The sequence below is a fragment of the Xenia sp. Carnegie-2017 genome, unplaced genomic scaffold, assembly GCF_021976095.1.
Source record: "Xenia sp. Carnegie-2017 unplaced genomic scaffold, XeniaSp_v1 HiC_scaffold_23, whole genome shotgun sequence".
NCBI classification, from domain to species: domain Eukaryota; kingdom Metazoa; phylum Cnidaria; class Anthozoa; order Malacalcyonacea; family Xeniidae; genus Xenia; species Xenia sp. Carnegie-2017.
The window spans coordinates 4,538,983-4,558,511 of NW_025813486.1; the positions used below are offsets into that span (position 1 = coordinate 4,538,983).

The window sequence follows — 19,529 nt, forward strand, 5'->3', positions numbered from 1 at the left end:
ACGTATATTTAAATTTCATAATGAATTCAGTTCATTCACCCTAACAACAAAAAAATTCCTAAACATATATGTAGCTAAATTTTATATAATTGTCCTTAACTAACTCAAGGTAATAGAATGACTTTAATAAATGTTAGTTGATTCGTTCTGTTTTATTTTATTTCAATCATAAGTTAATCGATCTGGTGCTCTTCTTCTTCTTTCCGAACGTCGTAATTGCGACGACTGCTGTTCAGCACTCTCATCATATGAATTTGTTCCTCTCGCTTCTTCCTTTGGCGTAGATATCTCTATCTTTGCGTCTTCTGTGGGACGTATTGTAGTGTCTTGAACTTCTGTTGGAGGGGCAGAAGTTGTTGTACCGTCTTGAAATCATAAGTCTCCTTGAGATGCTAAGTATTTTGTTGATACGGTATCCTCTCTTCCATCAGCGTGTCGAATGTGAGCATATTGAGGGTTTGCTTGTATTAGATGTACTTCGTCCACTAATGGTTCAAACTTTGAATTTCGCACTTGACGTTTTAATAGAACCTTTCCTGGTGTAGCTAACCATGAAGGGACAGACACCCCGCTCGTTGACTTACGTTGAAAAGAAAATAATCGTTCATGAGGAGTAGCGTTTGTAGCCGTACATAACAAAGACCTAATCGAATGGAGTGCATCCAGCATCACCTCTTGCCAGCGGTTAATGGGTAGATTTTTCGATCGTAAAGCGAGGCAAACTGTTTTCCACAACGTTCCATTGAATTTTTCTACTTGGCCATTTCCTGCAGGATTATAACTAGTTGTTCTACTACTTGAAATACCCTTCTGTAAGAGAAAACTCTTTAGTTCAGCACTCATAAATCCTGACCCTCGGTCAGAATGAATGTACGTAGGCATACCAAAAACCGAGAATAATTCTGATAGACAAGCAACAATAGTCCGAGCGCTAACATCTTCACATGGGAACGCAAATGGGAATCTAGAATACTCATCTATGATAGTCAATATATATCGTTTCTTGTCCGTACTAGGCAGCGGACCTTTAAAATCTACGTTCAGTCTTTCAAACGGCTGTGTTGCTTTTATCAGATGTGACTGTGCAGGTCGATAGTATTGGGGTTTACATTCTCGGCAGTCTCTACATGATTCGGTCATGCGCTTAATTTCTTCTATCGAAAATGGTAAATTTCGGCTTTTTACAAAATGACTCATGCGAGATACTCCAGGATGACACAGTGCTTTATGAAGTTCGAAAAGTTTATCCAGTGTAAGCGACATAACCTTCACTCTCGATAAGGTATCCGCTGGTATATTTTCTTCTCCTGTTCTATATACTATGTCAAAATCATACATAGAAAGTTCCAATCTCCACCGCATTATTTTATCGTTCTTAATCTTACCATGACGTTTCAAATTGAACATATAAGCTACTGACCTCTGATCCGTTACTAGTTTGAAATGTTTACCTGTTAGATAATGTTTCCACCTACGAACGGCCTCCACGATAGCAGCTGCCTTTTCTACTGACGAGTGTTTTAGTTCTGAACCATTTAGTGCTCTTGAGAAGAATGCTACTGGTCGTCCTTGTTGATTTAATGTCGCTGAAAGTGCAAATTCTGATGCATCGGTCTCTATTTGGAAAGGATAAGATTCATCAATTGATCCTACTACAGCATTCTCAATATCATTTTTCAGTAAATCAAACGCTTGCAACGCATCATTTGATAATGGAAAAGCTAAATTGTGAGACAAAGGTCTAATTTTAGTTGAAAAATCTTTAATCCATTGGGAGTAATATGAAAACAAACCGATGACACGCTTTTGAGCTTTTGCATCACGTGGGGCTGGCAGCTCCCGCAAAGGTTTTAGTCTCTCCGGATCTGGCTTAATCTCTCCTTGAGATACAACACTTCCGAGTATACTAATTGAAGTTACCGAAAAAACGCACTTGCTTTCATTAAATGTTAGGTTACGCTTCCTCGCTGCTTTCATAAAAAAGTTCCAAATTTTTATCATGATGCTCCTGATTGTAACCGCATATAGTAATATTGTCTAAATACGCGAAAGTATCTTCTAAAGCTTCTTCGGATATGAAAGTATCCATTGATCGTTGAAAGGCCGCCGCTCCATTAGTTACACCAAATGGGATTTTACGGAACTGATAAAGTCGATGGTTAGCTTCAAAAGCCGTGTACTTTCTCTCTTTATTTTTGATAGGTACTTGATGGTATGCACTTTTAAGATCTACAGTGCTAAAGACACTATATTGTGCAACTGCGTTTACTGTATCATCTATTCTTGGCATCGGATAAGCGTCCAACTGAGTAAACTTATTAATTGTTTCAGAGTAATCGATTACTAGCCTTTTCTTTTGTCTTTCGTTCTTGGTTACAACGACTTGGGCTCTCCAGGGAGAGTCACTTTCTTCAATAATCCCTTCTTCAAGCAATTTCGACACTTCCGTTGCGATGAACGCTCTGTCCTCGGCACTGTATCTTCGTGATTTTGCAGCTACCGGTCTACAATCTTCAGACAAAAATTGAAACAACGGCGGTGGCCCTATATTTATAGTTGATAAACCACATATCGTTAAAGAGGGCGATTTTCCCCCATACTCAATAATTATGCTTTCATGTTTTTCCTGCCAATTTTGTCCTAATATCACGTTCGTACATAAATTTGTTAAGACAAACAGTTTTACTTTCGCATACTCTCGCTCTTTAAGTATAATATCTGCAAGACAATAGCCTTGAATTTTAGAAGAAAACGAGGATGCAGCCATTGTTACTTTCTCTTGAGTTGTATAAACGTTCAATCCCAGATTACTTGCAACTTTAGGATGTATAAAATTATGTGTACTTCCCGAATCAATTAGAGCTTCGCAAGATTTTCCATTAATCAAGACATCAATACAGGCTTTCTTTAGTGACTTTGCTACTGTATGTTTAGTTGATGCTAATGCTATATACGAGGCCTGAGGAGCGACCGATTTACATACTCTTTGGAAATGTCCTTTCTTTTACATTTATAACAATAGGCGTCTTTAGCCGGGCATGCGGAACGATGGTGTGGTCGATTACCGCAGAAGAAACATTTCGCTGATCTAGAAGAGGCGGCAACGTACTTTCTATGCCGTTGTTCTCTTGATGTCCGTCAGATTGATCGGTTTTATCTTGGTTTTCGAATGCCCGTTGATTAATAAACGAATTCTCCCCGTTCTTGTTTGATAGAGCAGCCGCTGTTATTGGAATTCCGTCTGCATAAGTTTCAGAAGTTCTCTGTGCTGTATCTAAGGCTCGGGCTTGATCAAAAGCTGTCTGAAGGTCTAATGTTTTATTCTCAAGAAGACGTTGGCGGATGTTAGTTGAAAGAAGACCTGCTATAAACGCGTCTCGTACAGCTTCGTCTCGATATTGATTTGATGTCACGCTACGAAAATTACAATCTTTGCTTAGCGATTTTAATTCTTGCAAATACTCATCCAGGCTCTCGCCAGATTGTTGTTTACGAGTAGCTAACTTATGTCGCGAAAATATCTCATTAGGAACCTTAACATAGAGATTTTTTAACAATTCTATAGCTTCCTCGTAGGTTGTCGCTTCACAGAAGAGTTGATAAACGTCGGCAGAAACATAATTGACTAGAACCTTTAATTTGTTCACTTCTTCGTTAGGTATAGCAGCTACAAAGTTTTGGAAAGTAGCAAACCAGTGCACCCACGATCTAGCAGCGTCTTGAGCGTTAGGATTGGTGTCAAAACGTTGTGGTCTTAAGACTTTCTCCATCACAGCATAGGATGCGGAAGACACCTGATAGGATTGACTAGTGGGAGCACCAAGATTCTGAGTGTTGTGTAAATTGATGTAAAAGTTTTATCAAATATTTATTAAATTTTCCATATGCAAACCTAAGGAGGTTTTACACAACACTGCTGGAGTTCAATGCAAAGGCTCCTTAAATAATGGGCATACTTATTTACATTTACGTATATTTAAATTTCATAATGAATTCAGTTCACCTATGCTGCCACAACTGCTGAAATTGCTGCTTCAAATTGTAACCATGTTTGAGGATGTAGAATCATATATTCGGTTGTACCAGACTCATTTCTTTTGAAAGTGGACTGGCTTTGTAAAAAATTATGCGGGACAATTCAATGTATGAATATAGACACGTAATTAACGTAAACTTCATATTTATCTGGGACAGTCGCTGCATAGTATTACCAGAAAACAAGACGCTAAATTGAAAAACGCACCTCTCATTTTGAATTGAAAAGGATAAGTTATTCTTATGGTATTTATATTTTTTTATTGCCATCCGCAGGGCCGGATCAACCTCTCAGGTGGCCTGGCTCCCTCATTATGTTGAATGGGTGGCCTTTCTTTGCATATCAGTGCCTTTCGTACCTAATTTTCTCCTGCAACACTTGATGTAATGCAACATTAAACAACTAGAGGTACATCGTACTGTGAGTGCACCAATACATGCAACAAACAGACCAGTCCCTAAACCCAAATTTCTTAATGTGTTTTTTTTGGATAGAAAAAGGGCTGAGGTGCGTTTTCGTTTGGGTGTCCTACGACTCATGTAATTTCAAGGTTGTTGGCTTATAGATCCTTTGTAATCCGTTATAACTGCTCACGCGCTATTGTTGTTTTCATCGACTATTTGAAAGCAAATAAATGGATTATAATTGTTTCTTTTTTCTCTCAATGAAGGGCAAATTAATACTGTAAAGGGAAGTTACTAAATTTAATGAATTTATGCAACATACGAAGGTTTACGATAATGACGCGATAGCAACTCATTGCAAAATTAGTGCACATTTGAAAAGCTTCTTTCTTAGCTATAAAAACCCACAGACGTCAGAAGAAAACCAGTTCATCTTGTGTTCTTTAGATAAATCTGAGCCATTACCACACACAGTGGATAGCAAAACAAATAATTTATTAGTTCGTACAACCGATCAAGAACATTACTTCCCAAAATAAAAGTCTCTATTCTAGGAGAATCTGAATGAACTATTTTGACTGCTTATGCTTACGCGATATGTCTAGAGACTCCTAAGACTTGTTCAAGCTGTATTACATTATGTGATCAAATCAAACATTACTGCCATACCATATTTCGCACGCGCGCTGGTTAGCAAATCACAATTAAAGATAACTGACTCACTCAAGCAGATTAAGCTTTCGACCATAGATTACACACGCGACAGAGAACAATACATACCTCCAAATTCTGATATTCTGTAATGCAAATTTGTTTTCTGGGCTCAATTCTTACAGTTACATAATACATATTACTGAACCAATGCTTGTGATCTATACTTATACTATAAAACTACTTATTTATAGAACTATGCTATGAGAATTGCTCATAAACAATTTAAAAAAGTACATAATTTGTATAAGGTTGATAAATACTAGTTCATAAAAGGAAGAAAATTGGATTTATAAAAGGAACTCAAGCTCTATATATGCCTTAAATGGAAACATTCAACCCCCGCATGTGCAACTGCGTCGATAAATTGCTGTTTGACATTTGGTAGCTATGGACAAGAGTACATATTCCTTTATTGTTTACCAAATACTTGTAGTTAGCCACACACTGTACATTACGGGCATTACAATAATACATTTCTTCAGTATGTAAACAAGAAGAAAAACAAAGTTAAACGAGCCGCATCAGTTGGCAGGAAAATCACGAAGTTTATTGATATGCTGAGCCCCAATAGGACAATTGCAAATAAAAGATTTGTTTTGCATTCATGATTAAATATGATTTATTAAAAGTAAACCTCTCACTACACCTCAGCAATCTGCAGTGAAGGCATAGCAAGACATGTTACTTAAGCTATTTTCCTCATACTCAAGTAGATATCTGGAGTTTTGTCTTGATTTACGTCATCTTTCCTATGTCTAATCGAATTTGATTAAGAAAACTTCCGTAAACATTTACGAGATTTATTTTTATACTCTTTACATATAATTTGTATGGACAAAAGTCACAAAAACTATACGGATTCAAAGTAATAATGCGGACGGAGCCCTATGTCAGGGGCACCCACACCCACGAAATTAAGACTTTCCCTTTAGCTGGAACCAAAGTCCAAAATGAGTAAAAATGTGCGAAATATTAAAAAAGGATTAAAAAAATTTGAAATCTCATCAATATACTCTTGTGTTGTATTCTTGACTTGCAATCATTCTTTTGAGATTTGCCAAACACTGTTGCTCGCCCACGCCGGCAGGTGCCAACAATAAAATATTCTTTTGTATCAGACCATCAATAAGGCTGAATTGCAAGTCAAGAATGGAGAATACACAAATACATTTAGTTAAATTTAAATTTAGTGTTTTACTTCAGATAACTGACATGAACAAAGAAATGTTATTTAATTGTTAGAATGGCACTGAAAGGACAAAGAATGGCATATTTTTGAGTGATTTAAAAATAGGAAAACCGGGAGAGTGAAGAGCTATAATTAAAATAAAATAAAATATTATCTGCTCTTTTAACGTCAATCGTAATGTGTTACGAAACAATAAACATCAAAACTTAAACACGCTTTAGTAAACGCATGTTATTCGTCTGAACCATACACCATAGCAAATGAGTGGTTTGAAAATTTGAATCTTTTTTTAAAATTGTTTGTTCAAAGAACTTATCATCACTTACGGTAACTTAGGTACGAAAATAGGGGAAGTACCATATATTTATGCATATAATAATTATGCAGCACATTTCTGAAAATATTTAAAAAGACATGTGAACCATACTGCAAAACTCATTTTTTCGGTGTTTTATAGATTTACACCAGTAATTAAGTAAGCAAGCTTTCTATTTTAACACAGAGCGCTTTTTTATTGAATTTTAGTAGATCAAAATACGCCAAATTTGGCTTGCATTTTTGTCACGCCATCGATATCTGACGTAATATACATACGAAATTGCAAGCATTGCATTTTGCACCATGAGAATAATAATAATGGCTGACAACCATTTGTCTTTTCGGTTTGTGTATGTCTTAATATGTCAATGATTTCAGACTTATTTCTGTTAAAATAACCTTCCATAAAATCACTTGTGTACAAAAAATGACGAAACTTATGACCTATTTCTCAAGCGTCTGTAATTTTATAATATTAAACTTCAAAAGAAACAATGTCAAAAGCATTATTATCATACTTGTATATAATCAATTGCTAAATCTCATTCGTCGTAAATGATCTTTCCATTCACTCCATTTATGGCAATGTGGTCGATGTCTCACTTAAGTATCACTACAAAATTTTAGCTTATGCAAAATTTTATAGGCTGCCTTCGTTTGAAAACATTTTTCATTCTGCATGCCAAGCATAATTCAGTTCTTAAAGATCTAAGCGGGAATAATATAAACCTGAACACACATATAACTTATAACTAGAAGTTACTAACGCAAGGGGATAGGAACTTCTGGTTATAAATTATGAGTTTGCTTTCTATCTATTAATGGTCACCATTTTGTAAACAAATAATCGTTTACAGAATTACCAGTACCACATTTTCCCAAGGATAGTTTATTTTCCATATTATTTTCGTTCTTACTTCAGCGTAAGTTTCCCGTTGATTTGCAAAAATTATCTAATTAAGCGCAGTAGCTGTTTTTCTTTTTTCCACAGAAAAAATGTTGTATTCAGTTAAGGTTTTACTCAAAGGCACAATAAATATATTGTACATCGTAAGGTCCATATCATTTTTTAAACTTAAACCAAGGAATAACATAAGAATTACAGAGAATTGTCCAAATTTTTTGACCAAACGGATAAAATCAATAATGTTACTATAAACTCAATGTTATTTACCTTCGGTTCTTTTAAATGAATGTTCAAAGTTTTATTTTTGTGTAGCACTGTGCTTACTTTTGAGTAATACAGGGCAAATCGTGTGAATTATTCAAAGCACAGCATTAGAATGTTGTCAAAATCCCAGCAGCGTAAATGGACGCTGCCATTCCTGCTATGCAAAATATAAAGTCGCAGTTTTTTGATACACTGAATGTACATCTATAATTGATTAAATTTTCAACAGGGTTTTTATGACTAACTTAGTAGGGTGTCACACCACAGCTAGCAACCATCAGCATCAGTTATGCTCTAGATATTCTTTGATGGAGATTGGAAAACTTCGTCTCTTCGTCATTGTGTTTATGATAAATTGATAAACCTTCTATTGCCATATATGGTCACAAAATGTTCCAACAAAAAGATTCTGTTACATAAATGTGAGCAAGCAAACTGGAGGAAGTTGCTCACAGCAACAAAACAAGCATTAAGTTCCCACTCTGCGACCTGAGACAGAAACCCGCACATTTATAGAACTCAAAGGTACAAGATTGTAGCTCCAAGCATGACGAAAAACATTCGAAATGAAAAAAATGATCCCTTTTATTTCAGTTTAAACCATTGGACAAGATGAATCCACTGTTTCAAAGAAGAATTTAGATCCTGAATCAAAAGTGCCAAGGCCAAAGTGGAGGGCTGAAATAATCAAAACTTAGTCACATGTCGTGTATCCTAAATCAAAAATACCCAACTTTTACATATATAAATAAATTTAATTACTTTTTTCTTTGTTTTCAAAGAGAAAAGCAAAGAAGAAAGCACATTTAAATTATATAAGCTCTTACAGTTTATCTTACCTCTCTGACAGATAAAAGACGTGGTATAATTGCATGGGACGTCATTCCACTGGCTATTGGAATAACAATAATGTACACAATCCTCTACACCAAAACGATTATTTGGTTCATTACGATGCCAATTTGTGAAATTAGGTTTGGTATTCTGGATTGTGTAAAACATATTGTCACTTTTTTTGCGAAACAAGCCAATATAAGGATGAGTAAGCCCTTCTCTTTCCGAAATTTGGAATGTTAATCAAGACTGCACGGCACTGTTCAAAGATAATCTGATGCATTTCATAAGACACACTGAAGCTTAAGAAGGTCAATTAAATGCTTTATGAGTTGTAATATAAAAAGATTTAGAATAGTCCACTCTTCAAACTAGAAACGTTTAATTAATACATCACAATATCTCATATAAACTACCCGTAGTACCATTGGAGATAAAGTAAAATGCAAAGAGACAAAGTTGAGGAAAAATACTGCAAATTGAAATCTGGTGCTGCTTTTTTCGTACGCAACCCATTGTATCCTAAGCAAATCATTGCATATCGAACAACTCGTTGCAAACCAAAATTTCTGTTGAACACTCAACACAACTAGCATTATGTCCTTGATATAAATTCGTCACGGAAATGAGTTTGGAGCAGGCAAGTTAAGATACATGGAGAAAAAGTTTTCTGTAAATTAATAAAAAAATACCTTACTAAACTAGAAATTATACGCCCATGATGCTAGCTAAAAATTAATATTGAAAATGATAAAAAATGAAGGACATAAACTCTGTGCGCTCTTTTAGTAACTTAGTTTCAAATTGGCGAATGTTAAAAATCTTTCGTCCATCAAAGTAAATGCTCTGTTTTGCAACCACTCTCTGGATCTATCCCTACTCATCTCCAACCTTTCTAGTCAATAATCATTTTTATAAACAATGCATCATCTTTAATGTACTGGCGATTTTTTAAACTTTCCAATGGCATAAAAAGAGGTGATCCAGAGGCGATATTCATATCTGACTTTGGTCGCTGAAACGAGGAACTTTGAGGATCTGAATGAAAAGCATCAATCATGTGATCACCATTTTCACGATCGATTAACATCATCGTGATCTTTTTTTGAAATGGCCATGCTTGAAGTGCATCGTAATCACCTAAGATTATTAATATACAATTACATACGATTGTTGGCAGTACACTATTCGGCATAGTGCGTAAGTTGAATTCTCACGTAATTTCTGAGAATTTCAAAATTTCCCTTCTTAAAGTAAATGAGGACTCCCTCCCTCATTTTGTACAGAACGCCAAGTCTGGTTGCAATAAGACTTTTTATAATTCAAGAATAAAGGAAATAACGAGGGAGTCTTCGACTCGATCAAAAAAGGAAATTTCCATTATGAATTCTACACAATACTAATGATGCTAGTATTTTAAGTTTATTATGTCTTGACTTTAAATATTCAAGTCCAAATTCAATAAAAAAAAGCATTGAATAAATTCCATTCTGTCAAAAAATAGTTCTTCGATTGAGATTATCTCAATTCACATTCCCAGATAAATTTAATTTTAACCTTAAACATGTCATCATAATTATTGAGTTCACTCTTATTATATCATAGCGCATTTATAGAAAGTCTACTTTTGACTAAATCATAATGTCCAGAAAAAGAAAATAAACCAGCAATATATATACATCCGTTACTTTCAAAGCATCAAAAATAAAACATAGGAATATGTTTATACCTTTCATGACAACAAAGAACAAAGCTAAATGAGTTCCTTTTCCAAAACCATCACCATTCATATAGATCTTACCACACATCTTGTAACCATTTTCAGAACTGTAGAATGGTGGACTGTACAAGGCTGTTTTGATACCATTAATGGCGTCCTGTCTCTTTCGATTGAAGTTATCAATTTTCCACAGTAACGTACCATTGTAGCTGTGTATGGAATGATTCGACCCAAGTGTACGCGAACCACGTTGAGATTCAAGGTCCGTAATCTTAACTGTGTTTCTCGCAAGTGATTCGTCATTTTGATCTAAGCGCTCACGAAATCGTATTATAGTTGAGGAATTGTCTCGTAATTGCTGCTCGAGAGTCGAGATTCTATCACGCATCAAGGAAATCTCTGAGGACATCTGGGGGTTACTATCGCTACCACCACGACTATCGATGCTCTCAATCCTCCTTTCAAGACCTGTAAGTTTACCCACTAACATCACAAATTTCTCTGAAAGATTTGCACGAACAGCAGTAGCTTGATCACCCATGTTTAGAGCAGCAGTAGTAAACTCTGGACGTGGTATATAGTTACTTAACTGTGTAACAAATGCCATAACATATCGTAACAAGAGGCTCACATGATCAATTAAATTTTCATTCATATGTTGACGGATCTCTCTTCGTTTTATGGTCTGTGGAAAGAAAGACACAAAAATTGTGCCACATTCAATAACCAAACCGTCGTCAAGAAGACGTTTATTGGATACCATTTACTTTTCATTTCATTACATAGTTTGAATCTAACTTTGATGAAGACCTCATACCAAATTATAAAATATATTAGCCTATACTATGCAAAACTTTTGACGTGAATTTTGTTCAATTTAAAGATTGTTCAACCGTGTCGTTGCTGACTTGAAAATGTAAAACAAATCATATATTCTTACTTGATCATGGTTACATCCAATGTCATGAAATTCACATTTAGTTGGCACTTCATCACAAGTTGTTTCTTCATGTTGTTTACTATCTTTCCTTGGTATCTTCTTCTGACAAAATTTACAAACCACGGGTGCATTTTCACAAACATTGTCTATGTGGTCCTATATGTAAAATGAATGTAAAAAGCAACGACAATTAGAAAATAGACAACTTGAAAGATGGCAAAAAAGAATTAGTGCCATCTGACAGGCTGAAGCAATGTCGACGCATGTATATGAAAGAAAAGGTTACATTCTATACACATTATATAGACTCATGTATATGAAAAGGATAAATTTTCATTTCATTCTTTTAAGTACAAGTGCGATGTAAATATAATTTTTTAAATCTCACTGTGTTTCATTAATCTATGCTGAAATATTCCTCGTACCTTAAGTGAAGCATACGGGACATCTTTACCACAATATTCACATTTCACATTTCGATAATGACATTTATTCTTCAAATGTTCGTCGAGAAGAGAGCGAGGTAACTGAATGTTACACTGCTTATGTACACAGTTGATGAGCGCATGCTCACAAACTTGAGAATGACTCTGACGAAAAATAAAAACTTAATAAGTAGTTATGCAGCACTTTCATGGTAACTTTCTGAACTCACTTCCAATTCCTGATAGCTGCCAAACCATTTGCACTGTTCGTAGGGACAATGTAAACGAATCTTTTTCAACTCACGCTTTGTAAAAGTATCCGGGAAAATCTATATAGATTCAGTTGATGTTTAAGGCTGTTAAAGTGCTTACATCAGAGTCAGGGAAATATAACTTTTTAAATTGTTAAATCGATTTTAGGAACATTTGCAGTATGTTCGATAGGCCGAAAATTTTATCTTGAATGGTTATGTTGATCATAGAAGTACATGACTCAGCACCGGAAGTGACGAATTTAGGAGAACACACTTGCATCGTAAAGTGGAAAGTTGTATCCGTGTCAAGTCATTTCTCGGAACTTGATATACGCGCTTTAACGGTTGGTGTAACAATTACTGATCAGTTGACGAAACAGACGTTGAGAATTTTTGTTTTATGTAATAATACCAAATTTTTCGTGCAAGGCTTTCTCAATCAGTGATTGATATATTGCGGTATGGACATTTTCTGTCAGAACTTCACCTACCTCATTTCTGCACAATTTTTCTTGATCTTTAGGACATTTCGGATCAGGATTTCTACAGATTGTAAAAACTTTAAAAAAGATGCGATGAACGTGGAATAAAGGTCATTCTAAGGCACGCAAATCACAATGTTCAGAGCAAGACTGTTTTATCTTAACGTCAATGATAAGCATGAATTTAGGATCCTCAAACATTCTTCTCTTGCATTAAAAGTATAACATAATGAAAACAAGCAATAAGCAGATGCGTAGAACCTATTCGGATGGGTGCAACTAAGATGGAATGTCATCTTGGGTTAAAAATGCAATATCTAGATCGTTGGAATCATGCAGTGGAATATGGGATACCACAATTTGAAATGGAATATCATATTATTACGTTGGATTATGCAATACTAAATTTAAATGCGACATGTTTTAAAGACAAATTATCACATTGGAAAAACGTAAGATATTTAACTACCATATTCAATATTGTTATACGTTTTAATAACATCAATCGATTCAGTTACAACAGTCACAATTTAAGGTTAAAATTTCAACAATAAATTACCCAAGCAGGATCTCTATACAAGATTCACAAAACAAATGTCCACACATGGTCTGCATTGGACTGAAGAGGAGTAGATGACAGTGGGTACAAATATACTTTGCATGGAGAGTTTCCTTGTCTTCATTGCGTATCTTTGTTCCCGGCATATTGAATGATGGCAAATCCTTAACACTACAATGAAAATTTTGTCAAAATTAATATGGTCTCACACAATTGCAGAAATATTGGAGTGTAAAAAAACAACAATAATCTCAAATTTAGCTGACTGAGCACAAGCAGGCTGCAGCTCATGCATGTTGATATAAGTTGAGTTGGAATAAAGGCTTTCTTGTTGCACTGCATTATATGCTTCATCACTTTTTTATTATAACACACCATTCATGATCTCAAATCAGATCCAATTTTCCATTATGATAACCATCCATTATGACAAGTATAGGGAACAGACAGAATTTAAAATCAGTAGTATATCATATGATAAGCTTTTGATAAAATAGGGGGTTCTTCACTTCTTTCTAATATGTTTGCGCACTGAGAAGCCGGTCTAAAATAACTGAAATTGTCTATTTTCCACGCTAATCACCCTTCTAAACACAGTTTTGACAGTGTCAATTTACATTCCAATGTTTCTACATGTACAAATCGCATTTCACCAGCAAAATTGGGTGAAATGAATATGACATAATTATAGCTAATGGCGTACAACAATTAGCAATTCTAACACAATCTCCCGAATGAAAAACAATTAAACTCGCGCGAGTAATTTTCTGAAATGTACAGTTTTATGCCGAATAAATGTAAATGATACAAATGAGTAGAGGGTCTTTTCAAATAGTTGTACTCGTAGTTTCATTCCAGGTACATGGCAAACAGAGCCATTCCACAAGTTTAGAAAGAGGCGAGTATTTGTTCATCTTTCGAAGGTATTGTTTGTAAATGATGATCGTCCAGGTTGGTAAAGTCCTGAGAAGGACTGTTTTTGTTGTTGTTGACTGACGACGTTTCGACAACCTTAGCGGTAGTCATCTTCAGAGTCAAATGAGGAGTAAACGTCAGGTTAGCCGTATTTGTTATCTGGTTCTTACGTCATTGTATTGTGTGTACAGGAAATGTGTATTGTCATTGTGGATTAGTGTGAAGTGAAATATTTTATTTTTAGTTGTGATGTGTGATTTAGGTGTGATGTTTTTAGTTGTAATATGTGGGTGTCAATTGTGTATTGTCATTGTGAATTAGTGTGAAGTGTAATGTTTGTAGTTGATCGTTTGTTTGTATTGTAAATAAGTCGTTTGTAAGGTGCCGGTAATTGCTGTGATCTGTTCAGGAGGGTTTGTTCCAAGTTGGTATATTAACTTTCTAATGTAAGCCGTTGCCTATAGTCAGTACTGTAAGTGATGAGTCATTTGCCGAGTCCCAGTCAATGTTGTGCTTTGTGATTCTGTGATGTTCGGCAATGTGATTAGTTTTGTCTTGTTTCTTAGTAGCTCGTTTGTGTTCAGTAAGTCTTATGTTTAAGTTCTTGCCAGTTTCCCCGATATAGGAGGCGCGGCAGTCAGAGCAGTTTATTTTGTAAACTGCACCTTGTCGTTCGTTGGGTTGTTCTTTGTCCTTTATGTTCGTTAGTACTTGTCGTAACGTTGTGATTGGTTTATGTGCAACACGTATGTTGTATGGTCGTAAGATACGCGAGATAGTCTCAGACGTACCTTTGGGTTCGTTGGGTTTGTAAGTGTTGCGTTTGATAAAGTCAGAGTTATAGTTGTTTTTGTCAAAAACACGTTTGAGATAGTTGTTTTCGTTTTGTAGAGCGTCCGGTGATTCACATATGATTTGTGCGCGTCTTGTTAATGTTCTGATTGTGGTGGCTTTGTGTGATGTAGTGTTGTAAGATGATTGGTCTAGTAGTCGGTCAGTATGTGGTAGCTTGCGAAAAACTATTGTTCGTAGTTTTTGATTGTCATGTTTTAACAAACACTCGAGAAAAGGAAGAGTTCCGTTTTCTTCGACATCTTTGGTAAATTGTATGTGGCTGCTCTGTTTGTTGATGTGAGTATGGAAGTCATCAATCTCGTCTGCATGTAGTGCTGTGATTGTGTCATCTACTTAGCGAAACCAAAAAGGTAGTGCATGTTTGTAAGTCATGAGCGACCGTTCCTCTATAGGTTGCATTACAATTTCAGCAACTACAACAGAAACGGGCGAGCCCATTACATGGGACAGCAATCACTTTTGCTATCATTTGATCGATAAACCCACATATATAATTTGAAAGAACCTCTAATGGTTCGTCAAGTTGCCGTCAGGATGCGTTCGCAAACAAAGAGCAAACCATGAACATTGAACAATGAGCTGTGCGAACAAGCACACAGAAAAAATACGAAAGGTCTTGATTTTTGTGGGCAAGCTGGGGTCTCCAAAAATAGTTAATGTAGCTCGTGTAACTGATTCGCTAGTCTTCTTGATGAGAGCAGTTTAACATCTGCAACCTATCATGTCGAATAAATTTTCGCATGCATAGTCCAGTTGATGGTCAGTATTAGTAACTTTGGAGTCTATCACTGGCATCGCAATTTGTCAATGAGATCTTCCAGCTTTTTTCAATAACGCTTAAAACTTTTTCCGTGTCGTCCGTTTGCACCATGTTCAGACATTCGTCTTCTTTAGAATTTTTTAACGCGCTTTCCTAAAAGATTTCGACCACGAAGCTCTTACCCTTGCTGCTACAACTGCTGAAATTGCTGCTTTAAATTGCAACCATGTTTGAGGATGTATAATCATATATTCGGTTGTACCAGACTCATTTCTTTTGAAAGTGGACTGGCTTTGTAAAAAATTATGGGGGACAATTGAATGTATGAATATAGACACATAATTAACGTAAACTTCATATTTAACTGGGACAGTCGTTGCATAGTATTACCAGAAAACAAGACGCTAAATTGAAAAACGCACTTCTCATTTTGAATTGAAAAGGATAAGTTATTCATATGGTATTTATATTTTTTCATTGTCATCCGCAGGGCCGGATCAACCTCTCAGGTGGCCTGGCTCCCTCATTATGTTGAATGGGTGGCCTTTCTTCGCATATCAGTGCCTTTCGTACCTAATTTCCTCCTGTAACACTTGATGTAATACAACATTAAACAACTAGAGGTACATCGTACTGTGAGTGCACCTATACATGCAACAAACAGACCAGTCCCTAAGCCCAAATTTCTCAATGTGTTTTTTTTTGGATAGAAAAATGGCTGAGGTGCGTTTTCGTTTGGGTGTCCTACGACTCTTGTAATTTCAAGGTTGTTGGCCTATAGGTCCTTTGTAATCCGTTATAACTGCTCACGCGCTATTGTTGTTTTCATCGACTATTTGAAAGCAAATAAATGGATTAAAATTGTTCCCTTTTTCTCTCAATGAAGGGCAAATTAATACTGTAAAGGGCAGTTACTAAATTTAATGAATTTATGCAACATACGAAGGTTTACGATAATGGCGCAAAAGCAACTCGTTGCAAAATTAGTGCACATTTGAAAAGCTTCTTTCTTAGCTATAAAAACCCACAGATGTCAGAAGAAAACTGGTTTATCTTGTGTTCTTTAGATAAATCTGAGCCATTACCACACACAGTGTATAGCAAAACAAATAGTTTATTAGTTCGTACAACTAATTATTACTTCCCAAAATCAAAGTCTCTATTCTAGGAGAATATGAATGAACAATTTTGACTGCTTCTGCTTACGCGATATGTCTAGAGACTCCTAAGACTTGTTCAAGCTGTATTACTTTATGTGATCAAATCAAACATTATTGCCATACCGTCATTCGAACACGCGCTGGTAACAAATCTCAATTCAAGATAAATGACTCACTCAAACAGATTGATCTTTTGACCATATATCAGAGAACAATACATACTTCCAAATTCTGATTTTTTGCAAAGCAAATTTGTTTTCTGCGCTTAATACTTACAGTTCCATAATACATATTGCTGTACCAATGCTTCTAATTTATTCTTATTTAACAAAACAACTTATTTATAGGACTATGCTATGACAATTGCTCGTAAACTATTTAAAAAAGTATATAATTTTTACAAGGTTGATAAATACTAGTTCATAAAAGGAAGAAAATAACAGGAAATCAAAGTCTATGCCTTAAATGGAAACATTCAACCCCCGCAATGAGCAACTGCGTCGATAACTTGCTGTTTGACTTTTGGTAGGTATGGACATGGGTACATATTCCTTTATTGTTTACCAAATACCTGTAGTTAGCCACACAGCGTACATTACGGGCATTACAATAATCCATTTCTTCAGTATGTAAACAAGAAGAAAAACAAAGTTAAACGAGCCGCATCAGTAGCCAGGAAAATCAGAAAGTTTATTGATATGCTGAGCTCCATTAGGACAATTGCATATAAAAGTCTTTGTTTTGCATCCATGATTAAATGTGATTTATTAAAAGTAAACCTCTCACTACACCTCAGCAATCTGCAGTGAAGGCATAGCAAGACATGTTACTTAAGCGAATGTGATAAATGTGTCTAATCGAATTTGATTAAGAAAACTTCCGTAAACATTTACGAGATTTATTTTTATACTCTTTACATATAATTTGTATGGACAAAAGTCACAAAAACTATACGGATTCAAAGTAATAATGCGGACGGAGCCCTATGTCAGGGGCACCCACACCCACGAAATTAAGACTTTCCCTTTAGCTGGAACCAAAGTCCAAAATGAGTAAAAATGTGCGAAATATTAAAAAAGATTAAAAAAATTTCAAATCTCATCAATATACTCTTGAGTTGTATTCTTGACTTGCAATCAGTCTCTTGAGATTTGCGAAACAATGTTGCTCGCCCACGCCGGCTGATGCCAACAATAACGTTAATCGTAATGTGTTACGATACAAAACTTCAAACTTAAACACGCTTTAGTAAACGCATGTTATTCGTCTGAACCTTACACCATAGCAAATGAGTAGTTTGAAACTTTTAATCTTTTTTTAAAATTGTTTGTTCAAAGAACTTATCATCACTTACGGTAACTTAGGTACGAAAAAAGGGGAAGTACCATATATATATATGTATATAATAATGATGCAGCACATTTCTGAATATATTTAAATAGACATGTGAACCATACCGAAAAGTTCATTTTTTCGGTTTGTTATAGATTTAAATCAGTAAATAAGTAAGCCAGCTTCCTATTTTAACACAGAGCGGTTTTTTTTTTGAATTTCAGTAGATCAAAATATGCCAAATTTGGCTTGCATTTTTGTCACGCCATCAATATCTGACGTAATATACATACGAAATTGCAAGCATGGCATTTTGCACCATGAGAATAATAATAATGGCTGACAACCATTTGTCTTTTCGGTTTGTGTATGTCTTAATATGTCAATGATTTCAGACTTATTTCTGTTAAAATAACCTTCCATAAAATCACTTGTGTACAAAAAATGACGAAACTTATGACCTATTTCTCAAGCATCTGTGTAATTTTATAATATTAAACTTCAAAAGAAACAATGTCAAAAGCATTATTGTCATACTTGTATATATGATTCGTCGTAAATGATCTTTCCATTCACTCCATTTATGGCAATGTGGTCGATGTCACACTTCAGTATCACTATAAAAATTTAGCTTATGTAAAATTTTATGGACTGCCTTTGTTTGAGAACATTTTTCATTCTGCATGCCAATTATAATTCAGTTGTTAAAGATCTCAGTGGGAAAAATATACACCTGTACACACATATAACTTATAACTAGAAGTTCTAACGCAAGAGGATAGGAACTTCTAGTTATAAGTTATGAGTTTGCCTTCTGTCTCATAATGGTCACCATTTTGTAAACAAATAATCATTTTACAGAATTACCAGTATCGCATTTTCCCAAGGATAGTTCATTCTCCATAGTATTTTCGTTCTTACTTCAGCTAAAATTTCCCGTTGATTTGCAAAAATTATCTAATTAAGCGCAGTAGCTGTTTTCCTTTTTTCCCCAGAAAAAATGTTGTATTCAGTTAAAGTTTTACTGAAAGGCAAAATAAATATGCTGTACTTTGTAAGGTCTATATCATTTTTTAAACTTAAACCAGGAATAACATAAGAATTACAGAGAATTGTCCAAATTTTTTGACCAAACGGATAAAATCAATAATGTTACTATAAACTCAATGTTATTTACCTTCGGTTCTTTTAAATGAATGTTCAAAGTTTTATTGTTGTATAGCACTGTGCTTACTTTTGAGTAATACAGGGCAAATCGTGTAAATTATTGAAAGCACAGCATTAGAATGTTATCAAATCCCAGCAGCGTAAATGGATGCTGCCATTCCTCCTATGCAAAATATAAAGTCGCAGTTTTTTGATACACTGAATGTACATCTATAATTGATTAACTTTTCAACAGGGTTTTTATGACTTAGTAGGGTGTCACACCACAGCTAGCGACCATCAGCATCAGTTATG

At 35.2% G+C, this 19,529-nt stretch overlaps 1 protein-coding gene and 1 long non-coding RNA gene across 2 annotated transcripts; both read right to left on the reverse strand.

Annotated features, from left to right (window-relative positions):
* Nucleotides 1-9,289: 9,289 nt before the first annotated feature.
* Nucleotides 9,290-10,969, reverse strand: LOC124448727 (TNF receptor-associated factor 2-like). The gene is made up of 2 exons (XM_046999693.1): nt 10,396-10,969; nt 9,290-9,806 (listed from the first exon to the last, which is right to left on the reverse strand). Exons 1-2 carry the CDS (start codon nt 10,925-10,927, stop codon nt 9,562-9,564), a joined length of 777 nt encoding a protein of 258 aa, XP_046855649.1. The 5' UTR covers nt 10,928-10,969; the 3' UTR covers nt 9,290-9,561.
* A 909-nt stretch (nt 10,970-11,878) lies between these two features.
* Nucleotides 11,879-12,543, reverse strand: LOC124448746. The gene is made up of 3 exons (XR_006949232.1): nt 12,497-12,543; nt 11,982-12,080; nt 11,879-11,916 (listed from the first exon to the last, which is right to left on the reverse strand). It is a non-coding gene; the product is annotated as an uncharacterized LOC124448746 (long non-coding RNA).
* Nucleotides 12,544-19,529: the final 6,986 nt, after the last annotated feature.

Excerpts from the sequence above, each read along its gene's own strand:
- LOC124448727 (XM_046999693.1), bottom strand. The coding sequence starts at position 10,927 with ATGGGTGATCAAGCTACTGCTGTTCGTGCAAATCTTTCAGAGAAATTT. Across the intron at positions 9,807-10,395 it reads GTTCTTTGTTGTCATGAAAG|GTGATTACGATGCACTTCAA; the intron begins GTATAAACATAT and ends TAATAATCTTAG.